Source organism: Bombyx mori, chromosome 11, assembly GCF_030269925.1.
Source record: "Bombyx mori chromosome 11, ASM3026992v2".
In the NCBI taxonomy this organism is placed as follows: domain Eukaryota; kingdom Metazoa; phylum Arthropoda; class Insecta; order Lepidoptera; family Bombycidae; genus Bombyx; species Bombyx mori.
Genome location: NC_085117.1, coordinates 2,191,004 through 2,202,991, shown reverse-complemented (window position 1 = coordinate 2,202,991; position 11,988 = coordinate 2,191,004). Strand labels below are relative to the sequence as shown.

The 11,988-nt window shown below is 40.8% G+C and overlaps 1 protein-coding gene across 2 annotated transcripts; it reads right to left on the bottom strand.

The window, feature by feature from the left end:
* Positions 1 to 227: 227 nt before the first annotated feature.
* Positions 228 to 4,797, bottom strand: LOC105841947 (facilitated trehalose transporter Tret1). 2 transcript variants are annotated; one of them, XM_062670969.1, is made up of 4 exons: positions 3,163 to 4,797; positions 2,971 to 3,068; positions 2,686 to 2,824; positions 228 to 1,500 (listed from the first exon to the last, which is right to left on the bottom strand). In XM_062670969.1, exons 2-4 carry the CDS (start codon positions 3,058 to 3,060, stop codon positions 266 to 268), a joined length of 1,464 nt encoding a protein of 487 aa, XP_062526953.1. In that variant the 5' UTR covers positions 3,061 to 3,068; positions 3,163 to 4,797; the 3' UTR covers positions 228 to 265. The 2 variants fall into 2 exon arrangements, with proteins under 2 accessions (XP_062526953.1, XP_037870098.2); XM_038014170.2 differs by having other exon boundaries at positions 4,045 to 4,286.
* Between the last annotated feature and the right edge of the window lie 7,191 nt (positions 4,798 to 11,988).

The following is an 11,988-nucleotide window of genomic DNA, read 5'->3' as shown; positions in this document are numbered from 1 at the left end:
TCCAACAATAACTCGCCGCTTACAGGTAGACACTTTTTCAACTTGTTCCCTATACAAGATGGTGCTTCTTATCCATAGATAATACTCCTTACCTCTAACCTCCATAGTAACAACGAAAAAAAATCCTATATGATAATTCAGGTCATTAATGTGTATAATAGTGAAATTTCATTCAAATCCGTCAAAAACATCAGCTATACACAATCAAAAAATAAAACAAAGAATAGTAATTTTCGCACGTTTTTATTAATTTATTACGTAATGATTAAATTAAACTTGAATTACACGTTTTTTTTTCTTCACCTTCGAAATAATCTTCGATTTCCTGCAGGGTTTTGTCTTTTGTTTCCGGTAAACAGAAGTAAAGTATCAATAGACAGGATCCCGAAGTGAGACCGTAAAATAAAAACGTACCGTGCATCCCGAAAGCCAAAAAGATATACGGCGACATTTTCAATAATGTACCGGAGACGATATTGTATGAAATCGCGGCAACGGCCATACAATGACTTTTGTATTTTAATGGCGTCAGCTCAGCGTGCGTTGATATTAACAAAATCACCGGTCCAATGCTAACGCTCAACGAGAATCCGACTAACAAACCTATAGTTACAAATCTAGATTCGTTTATAAACGCTAAATTTATTAAATACAAATACAAGGATAGGATGCATAAAAATATTACACTTGTCGTGCCCGAGGTCATTAGTAAAGAGCGTCGCTTGACCACTCTCGTTAAAAAACAACCGAAGTACATGCCCAATACAGTAACCCCATCTAGTAGCAGCATCACGTAATACGCGGTCGATTCGCTTCCAGTTATGCGTTTTATGATATCAATGGCGTACATTGCACACACGATTTTACCGGTGAAATTATATTGCAGCATCATAACTATACACACTAATGTCGGTTTGTAAAACAGCTTCGCGGTCAAGATCTCGAATATTCTGTGCCTATCGAACGTCCTACGATTTTTAATGCATTCTTTTTGCGAATTAACGAGTCTCTCCAATTCTTGTATCGTTGACTCGTTTTTACCCATCAACCAGAAGTATGATCGGGCGCATTCCTCGAACCTACCTTCGCTGGCCAACCAGTGAGGCGACTCCGGCCACAAAAACGAGACGAAATTGTATAATATCAACACGATGGCTGTCAACGGAATATATTTCCAATGGAGGAATGTTCCAATTGCGTTCGCGCACCACACACCCCAATAGAAGGTGGCGGATTTTATTGTTAAGAAGACACCTCTGTATTTCGGCGAAGTGTATTCGGACAGTATTATTATAGTCAAAGTTAAGTTGGCGCCGTGATTCATGCCCTGTAGTATCTCGCTAATTAACATTTGGGTGTTGCTAGTGCTGAAATATAAGATGACGTTGAAGACGAACGTGTTTATGGAGACGAACATGAAAGGAATCTTTCTTCCTAAGCGCGTAATGGCGTAGCAGATAACGATGATCCACGGCAGAGAGCTATATCCGAACACGGAAGCTGAAAAGTGAAATTTTTTCATGTCATGTCTTTTACTGGTGGTAGGACCTCTTGTGAGACCGCACGGGTAGGGACCACCGCCCTGCCTATTTCTGCCGTGAAGCAGTAATGTGTTTCGGTTTGAAGGGTGTAGCAACCGTTGTAATTATACTGAGACCTTAGAACTTATATCTCAAGGTGGGTGACGCATTTACGTTATAGATGTCTATGGGCTCCAGTAACCACTTAACACCAGGTGGGCTGTGAGTTCGTCCACGCATCTAAGCAATAAATTTTTTTATCTCATGCACCAATTTTTTTTTTTAAATATTTTATGACCTGCTAACTAGAGCTTTCTATCCCAGTCGCTACACTCTTGGCAGAGGGGTCGTGGCTGTCGTGCTCTCGGTAAAGAGTTTCACAACGAGATCTTTAAGCCGAGCCTTCTATGGTCTTCAAATACTGGTGAATGGCTACTTGATTTTAGCGAGATTTTTGCAACTTTATAAGAGAGCCATTTAAAATTGAAAATTTGAACTTAAATTGTAGTTCAATTAAAAGCGTCGAATTGTTGAAGCTTATACCTACCAAATAGAACGCACCTTTAATTACAAAGATAAATGTCGCGTACTAAGCCTTTAAGTATAACTTTTCATCCCACATTGTGAAATAATGATATAAACCGAAATTAGATGAAGTTGATTAATTTGATAGCGGCTTTAACCGTTTCTGATGGAATTAAATGATACGATATGAGATGAGATAAAATATAATCTCAGTAAAATGCTGGCTCTTTACTGAGACATTTTGAGTCGACTTTATGGAAGAACCGGATAACTTATGTCAGGCGGCTTCGCTCGAAGAAAAAAATCGGTTGTCTGTAAAGTCGGTGTACTGACGATAGTTGAACGTGACATCGTCATAAGAAAATACTGATGGAATGGTTTCATTTTTCAATTATCGCAATTATCGTTGCTATAAGCAATTGACACCACATTCACTTTTCACTGAACTTCATACTTGACGAAAACATGTAAATGTATTATTGTATAGCAGCTGTCCACGCGGATGCATCGCTCACATCGCCTCAGAGCGAGGTAACGCCGCATGAGTCATGTTTTTTCGTGCGTGCAGCCGGCTCCATCGAATTATAAGACGTTGTCACGTCAAAATACTTTATAGAAAAATGACTAATAAAATAATTACATAGCCACGAAGCCATTTCGTCACTGATCGCTTCGGTCGAATTCTTTTCCTTCCGAATTTGAGGTATGAACACGGTCGGAGCGCCGAATGAAAAGCCTGTAGCGAACAGCAACATCCAGGCGGGGCTCGTTATGAGGATCTGGAAGTGAGAAAAGTAACGAGCGATCCACGAGCAGCAAGAATGACGTACATCTTTATCTATATATTAATTAATACGTGAAGCATAAACTTGCTTCAACTCGGCAGTCTCCGAGTGCCATGCGTGTTTTTTTTTTATTTACGTACCTGCCTCAACAGCGGTCTGTACTTGTTTCCCTCATCATCATCATCATCATCTCCCTCATTAGATACGACTCTGTGATAATAATCCTTCATACCGTTGGCTGTAGAAAAAAAGATGGTTGTCTGAAAAATCGGCTTACGGACGATAGTTTTACGTGTAACGTCATAAAGAAATATTGATGAAAAATTGCGTACTTTTATAAATTGAATTGAATTATTATCACTGAATTATCATTGATTTGTACAATACAAACAAGTTAATTGAACTTTTTTTTTGGTAAATTAACGCTCGGGCCCATCGTGCCTCTCTATCGCTTGCTGTGCGTTCTTGCTCGCACACTCATGCTCGGGCGGAACGTGACAGTTTTTCGTGCGTGCAACCGGTGTTCACTGATTTGTAACGAGTTATCAAGTCAACACAATCAGTGTATTGGGTCAAACAGCCAAATCTTTTGCGAAACTGCCGAAGTCATGTCTGTATGAATGAAATCGAATGGACGATTAGAATCGAATTTCCTGATAATGGATTTGTAGAATCCGCGAAGTCAAACCTAACGATTTTCGATAAGACGTCCGGTGCATTAGTATGTAGCGGTGCACCGGTGTTCGAATCCCGCAGGCGGGTACCAATTTTTCTAATGAAATAAGTACTCAACAAATGTTCACGATTGACTTCCACGGTGAAGGAATAACATCGTGTAATAAAAATCAAACCCGCAAAATTATAATTTGCGTAATTACTTGTGGTAGGACGTCTTGTGAGTCCGCACGAGTAGATACCACCACCCCGCCTATTTCTGTCGTGAAGCAGTAATGCTTTTCGGTTTAAAGGGTGGGGCAGCCGTTGTAACTATACTGAGACCTTACAACTCATGTCTCAAGGTGGTCGGCATTTACGTTGTAGATATCTTTGGGCTCCGATAACCACTTAACATCAGGTAGGCCGTGAACTAGTCCACCCACCTAAGCAATGAAGAGTCCGATGAGTCGAAAAACCGCGGCTTACCGACCACTGGTTTAGATAATAAACAACTTCTTTTATGAACCAAATCTTTTATGAACGTTAATGATACTCACACATTTATTGGTTATTTGAAATACAAAAAAAAAAACAACAATATTATCGGCTATGCAAACACACGACATCAATCTTTGACATTTACTCTTTTCTTTCTTTAAAACTATCGCTCCACACTTCGCGCGAACCAAAGAAGATGGCGGCAGAATGACTGATAATTTTCCTCGTAAATACACGGCTGTATCAAAATATTTATGACTTTAGAACACAAAACAATACATCTCAACGGAAACTCATATTTTATTCAAAAGCCGATACGTTAATTTGTTCTGGAAAATGAGGCCTTGTGTTATTTAAAACACAAAGATATATCAATTGTAACATAACGCATTTGTTTTACAGGTTAAATTTAAAAATTTAGAAAAATATTAACTTTGGTTAGTTCTTTTACAGAACTTATGGGTATAGGAATCCTTGGCATCGTTGCGATTTCAGAGGTTATGAAATAGAAATTACATTTGGTAAGCGACATCCGAAAGAGACAAATGATTTTTATTTGTTACTGGTGGTAGGACCTCTTGTGAGTCCGCACAGGTAGGTACCACCACCCTGCCTATTTCTGCCGTGAAGCAGTAATGCGTTTCGGTTTGAAGGGTGGGGTAGCCGTTATAACTATACTGAGACCTTAGAACTTATGTCTCAAGGTTTTTTTTTATTGCCCTTGTAGGCAGACGAGCATACGGCCCACCTGATGGTGAGTGGTTACCGTCGCCCATGGACTTCAGCAATGCCAGGGGCAGAGCCAAGCCGCTGCCTACCGCTTAATACTCTGGATGGGTGGCGCATTTACGTTGTAGATGTCTATGGGCTCCAGTAACCTTAGCACCAGGTGGTCTGTGAGCTCGTCCACCCATAAAAGCAATAAAAAAAATATTGTTCTTATTTACTCCTAAAAATATATATATATATCGAGGAGTAAAAGACTAGGTATTTGGTTTAAGCGTCATTTTTGCAACTTTATATGAGAGCCATTTGACATTTAATTTTTTTTACAAAGTATCATCATAACAAAAAAAAACTTCTTTAGCTATTTGAACGGAGTAAACTTAATTGAAGTTCAATTAAAAACATCGAACTGTTGATGCTGATACCAAATAAAACGGACCTTTAATTACAAAGTCTTTAGCCTTTCACCCCACGACTTACATATACCTAAATAAATACATATAATATTGTTCTGGTTCCTTATTGCGTAATGCGGATCGAAGCGTTACTAATATCGAATATGTACAGTTCACGGGACAGATTATTTATTTCACGATGTTGTGGAAGAAAAAAAAACGTGTTAGCCGTATGATAATTTAGAGCAGCGGTTCCCAAAGTTATTTTGTCAACTGCCCAAGTTGAGAATCAATTATTTTTTAGCGCCCCCCTTTTTTCACCTAATTAAAAACCACTATAGCGAGAGCTCAGTCGGTGTCTAAGTCGTCCTAGTTGAAATTACAAATCGCCCCACAAGTCTCTACACAACGTCCCTATTTTTTTGCTCATACCGCCCCCTTTGGGCCTGCTATGCCTACAAGGGGGCGCTATCGCCCACTTTGGGAAATAATGATTAAGAGGCACGTTTTCTCCTACGCTACCCGTGTAATTCCTATAACTAATCATGTATCTATTTATTCGTCGAGCAGTTAACTGATGTGTTTTAAGATACTAGTGGCCCCGCAGTAGTCGAGATTCGACTATAATTAATTGAAATTATAAATTTAAACATTATTATGGTTCTATTGTGAAACACTTTTATATTTCGATAATATTATCACAGTATTCGCCAATACTGCACTATAGATCGATAATATTAATGACAAACAATATTAATCTATTTTCAATTCGACCACAGACTTTAAACAATAACAAAAGTTTCTCGATTGACAGTAAACAAAGTGTATATTTTTATGTATGTGTTGTGTCAAATACACGGTAGTGTGCGTAATGTTTTCTTTATTGATTTAATGTATCTCATATGCATTTTTTTTTATTGCTTAGATGGATGGACGAGCTCACAGCCCACCTGGTGTTAAGTGGTTACTGGAACCCATAGACATCTACAACGTAAATGCGCCACCCACCTCGAGATATAAGTTCTAAGGTCTCAGTATAGTTACAACAGTAACTGCTAACCCACCCTTCGAACCGAAACGCATTACTGCTTCACGGCGGAAATATGCGGGGTGGTGGTACCTACCCGTGCGGACTCACAAGAGGTCCTACCACCAGTGATTACGCAAATTATAATTTTGCGGGTTTGATTTTTATTACACGATCTTATTCCTTCACCGTGGAAGTCAATCGTGAACATTTGTTGAGTACGTATTTCATTAGAAAAATTGGTACCCGCCTGCGGGATTCGAACACCGGTGCATCGCTACACACGAATGCACCGGACGACTTATCCTTTAGGCCACGACGACTTCAAAACTGCATTATTTAAAAAAAAAAATGCATTGTGCACTTCTTCTCTATATTCTCTTTAAGTGTGGAAAATATCATACTCCTCCGTCCGCGCAATTTTCGTAAAAATGGATACAAAGTTTTTGCCTCACGTATTAATATATAGATTATACAAATGAAATTGTTGGTAAATTGGTTTTTATTGGTTCATATAAATTGGGGAGTAAGGGGAGAACGGAGCATAACATCTTTTCCGGCCCAACTGTCATCCTCACCTGCTCGCGCTAGTGGTTCTTTCAGAATAGCTAGCGGCGGCGGCCCAAAGGTCGCCGCGGTGCTCCCTGCCAGACAACGGACGAGGCAATGGCGACCGAGCAATGGCGGTATAACCATACGTACCTAACCGGGAAACCGATTAGATGAGGCTTCAGCAACCTAGGAGCCCAAATAGCCCCTAAAAAGCCTGGTGCAGAAGGCAAGGGGAAACCACTGCACTATTTTCCCAAGAAAACCACATGAATAGATTACTTAATGAGAGTGTTATGTCATGCAATCCGACTGACCCCCGGCGCCATAGTGATCCCGGGTCACATGGTGGGAAGTATGCTACCGGCCACTGTACTGTAGACCACCAGGTAGGCAGTGGAAACTATGCAACTGGTGATGGTACTGGTAAAAGTAAAACCCAACTGAGAAAATATTTGCGTATGGGAACTTGGAATGTGAGAGGAATGTTGAAACCGGGTAAGCAAGAAGTCATCGAGAGGGAGATGTTAAGGTGCAAAATCGACATATTGGGGCTAAGTGAAGTTCATAGAAGAGGCAGCGGTCATATAAAAACTGCTAACGGGAACATCTTGTACTTTTCGGGATCGGAAAATCATAGTGGTAATGGAGTTGCTATACTTTTACCACAGAAACTTGAAAGCAGCGTGTTAGGATACAAAACACCAAGTGATCGTATTATTGCTGTTAAACTTGATGCGCGCCCCGTACCTATCAACATTGTCCAGGTGTATGCACCAACCTCCCAATCTGAAGAAATTATATCTGACCAATTCTATTTTGAATTGGATGACTTGTTGCGTACTGTTCCATCTGGGGAGGTGACTGTTGTGTACGGCGATTGGAACGCGAAGGTTGGTACCACTAGAGGTGATGTATTACTCGGAGCAACAGTCGGAAACTTTGGACTTGGTGTGAGGAATGACAGAGGTGAAAAATTTCTTCAATTCTGCGTGGAAAATCAGCTGGTCATCATGAACACCTGGTTTGAACACCACCCGAGAAGGTTATATACTTGGATATCGCCATGTGGACATCGGAACCAGATTGATTATATTACCATCAAGTCTAGGTGGCGATCTTCCGTATTGAATACTAAAACACTTCCTGGTGCCGACTGCGGAAGTGACCACCAGTTGGTGGTGGCAGACTTCAGACTTCGTTTAAAAGTCATCAAGCCAAAATTTCCTATCAATATAGAACTGAATAAGCCAGCGCTGGACCATTTTCATAAAACTGTAGACATGAATATACGATCAATGCTTTGGGATCCATGTGGTTCAAGTGAAGCTAACTGGAACAATCTGAAAAAGGTTGTACTGGATACGGCTAAACGAAGCAGAGATCTACACAAAGCAGTTCCTAAACATGAAGAATGGATTAGCAAGGAGTCATGGATGTTGATAGAGAAAAGGAAAAGACTAAAAGAACAAGGCATTGTAAACAATAGTCAAAGGGAGCGCTACAATCAATTGCATGCAGAGATTCAAAGGTCTACTCGGAGAGACAGAGATGAGCACATCAATAATATGTGTGAAGAAATTGAGGGACATGCTGATAAAGTGCAGACTAAGGACCTTTTCCTGAAAGTGAAGCAGCTAACGGGTGTCTTCAAGCCGAAGAAATGGATTATCGAAGATAGTAGAGGTAACACCTTGACAGAAATGGAACATGTTTTGGAGAGGTGGAGAAACTACTGTTATGACCTATATCGCGATGAAGATAATTTATGCACCGCCAAAATATGGGATGACCACCTGGAAGAGCCTCCTATACTACTTTCTGAGGTTGAATATGCAATACAAAAACTTAAGCATAAGGTGGTTGGTCCGGATGGCGTGTCGGCAGCGATGCTTCAAAGTCTCGGTTCAGAAGGGATAAACATTATCCATCAGATATGTACCAAGATCTGGAAAACAGGCCAATGGCCCAGTGATTGGACAAAATCTGCAATAGTACCACTTCATAAGAAGGGCTCCACAGCGAAGTGTGAGAACTACCGAACTCTGTCGCTCATGTCCCACGCGAGTAAAATACTCCTTCGCATAATAAACAGCAGACTATCAGCTTTCATAGACCACCAGATACCGAGAGAACAGACTGGTTTTGTAGCTGGAAAAGGAACTCGCGAGCAAATTTTGAACGTCCGAGTGCTCATTGAGAAATTTCGCGAGTTTAACAAGCCTCTGGTGCTATGCTTTATAGATTATGCGAAGGCGTTTGACTGTGTTCGGTGGAGTAGCATGTTTGATGTGTTAATTGATATGGGCGTTCCTTCTCATCTCACACTATTGATACGGAATCTGTACCTTGATGGTTCTTGCTTCGTGAAACTGGATAATCGAGGATCTAAACCCTTCCATACAGAACGTGGAGTACGTCAGGGCTGCATTCTGTCACCCAAATTATTTAATATCTACGGCGAATACATAATGAGAAGAGCACTTGAGGGCTGGAATGGCGGTATTTCCGTGGGCGGTGAAACACTCACGAACCTGAGATACGCTGACGACACTACCATGCTTGCATCAGATGAGGAGGAAATGGCAATTCTGCTGAACCGTGTGGAAGAAGAAAGTGCTAAACTCGGTCTTAAAATCAACCACTCCAAGACCAAAATAATGATAATAGATAGAGCGCAACTTCTTCCACGTTCTGATGCACTCAGTGGCTACGAGAAAGTAGCAGAATTCATATATCTTGGGTCGCAAATAACATCCGAGGGTGGCTGCATGGGGGAGATACGCCGAAGATCCGGAATGGCTAAAAGTGCGATGGCCAATCTCAGGAAGATATGGAAAAATCGTAGCATCCGATGTATAACCAAAGTGCGCTTGGTGCGGGCACTGATCTTTCCCATATTCCTCTACGGGGCGGAGACATGGTGCATAAAAAGCCGGGATATCAAAAAGATCGATGCCTTTGAAATGTGGGTGTGGCGGAGGATGCTGCGAATACCGTGGACTGCCATGCGAACAAACGAGTCCATTCTAAGGCAGCTAGACATCCGAAAAAGGCTCTCTTCCATCTGCCGGGAACGTGTTATGAGCTTCTTCGGACACATCATGCGGTCTCCCAGACATGAATTAGAGAAGCTCATAATTACGGGTCGAATAGAAGGCAAGCGCGCCGTGGGCAGAACACCAGCCAGATGGTCAGATCTGGCAAGAGAAGCACTCGGTGGTAGTCTGTACCATGCAGTCCATGCCGCCCATGATCGGGTGCATTGGAAGTACATCGCATGTGGTCGCGATCCTCAGTAGTGAGGGAACGATATAGAAGAATAAATTACATCTTATTCCAAAGTCGGATGGTACGCGGCAAAAAGATATCTGGAAGCGCACTGCGGATGAACGCAGTGGTTCTAGGTAGTATAGATGAACTTTGCTCCGGTGGCGGGCGGTGCGATGGTAAAAACGAGATGATGGGATTATCTCAAGCAATTCCTCAGAGCACTTCCCATGAAACATACATGAGATGTTATTATGTTAATTTTATTTTAAGTGACAGTAAGCGTCTATTTTTTTTTTACGAAATGATACCTCGTAACTAAACCGTTAAATCTATATATTAATACGTGAAGCAAAAACTTTGTATCCCTTTTTACGAAAATTGCGCGGACGGAGGAGTATGAAATTTTCCACACTTATAGAGAATATAGAGAAGAAGTGCACAATGCTAATATTTTTTTTAAATAATGCATAAAAGATACATTAAATCAATAAAGAAAACATTACACACATTACATACCATGTATTTGACGCACACACGCATGCATACCTACTATTTATTGTCAAACTTTTGTTCTTGACGTCTGTGGTCAAATTGAGTCAATTGAGAATTATATATATTGTTTGTCTTTATTAATATTTTTTATAATGTAGTCTTGGCGAAATTTGTGATTAAAGAAGTATAAAATACAATCATAATAGTGTACAAACTTACAATTCCAATTATAGTTGAATTTCGACTACTGCGGGACCTCTAGTAAACTATAATAGCTTCGAACGTAGAGCTTCCTATCCTATTTCTAGAGAGGGCGCTACGTGAACATTCGACATAACTCTCGATTTTTCTTTACGATTTTCCTCGACCGTATACCGTAAATATTAAACCGTAAAATTGTAAAATTAGTTTCAATTATATCCATGGAACATACGGTACAAAATACAGATAGAATTTTTCATACAATTAGCTATAGCTCACAGGGAGAGCTAGCTATAGTTAGATACATTTTTGTGTCGTGTTTTTTTTATTTTGCTAATAATATGTATGGACTAGCTCACGGTCCACCTGATGATAAGTGGTTACAGGAGACCATAGACATCTACAACGTAAATACCACCACCTACCTTTACTTACCACCTTTTTTTTTTATTGCTAGATGGGTGGACGAGCTCACAGCCCACCTAGTGTTAAGTGGTTACTGGAGCCCATAGACATTTACGACGTAAATGCGTCACCCACTTTGAGATATAAGTTCTAAGGTCTCAGTTTTAGCAGTATAACGTCTGCGCCGCCTTTCAAGCCGAAACGAATTGCAGCTTCACAGCAGAAATAAGCAGGGCGGTGGTACCTACCCGTGCGGACTCACAAGACGTCCTACCACCAGTAAATCTGTAATAATCTATTTATCTATCTGTTATTATGTTATGATTTTTTTGTTTTTTATTGCTCTTGTAGCCAGACGAACATACAGCCCACCTGATGGTGAGTGGTTACCGTCGCCCATGGACTTCAGTTATGACAGGGGCAGAGCCAAGCCGCTGCCTACCGTAAAAAGGATGAGACCGTGTCATTACGATCCCAGTCTGTGATCGTTTTTTTTCCAGGTAATCGCTCATTCGTCCTATTTGTGTCCATTATACATTGAAGGTAAGCAGGAAAAATTCCGGCTATGGAATGAGCTCCCCTCCACGGTGTTTCCCGAGCGCTATGACATGTCCTTCTTCAAACAAGGCTTGTGGAGAGTATTAAGCGTTAGGCAGCAGCTTGGCTCTGCCCCTGGTATTTCTGAAGTCCATAGGCGACGGTAACCACTCACCATCAGGAGGGCCGTATGCACGTCTGCCTACAAGGGCAAAAACAAAAAAAAAAGAATTCGATGATGCCATCTTTAATTGCTATCTCAAGGACTGACGCCCAAAACAAAGGAAAGAGGGTTTGTTTGATTAAATCGCAGCAATGCTTAGCAGAAAAGTGCCCGCGTGAACTAACCCCATTGAACTATGACTAGATTAACGGATATTAGAAAATAAATTGCGATA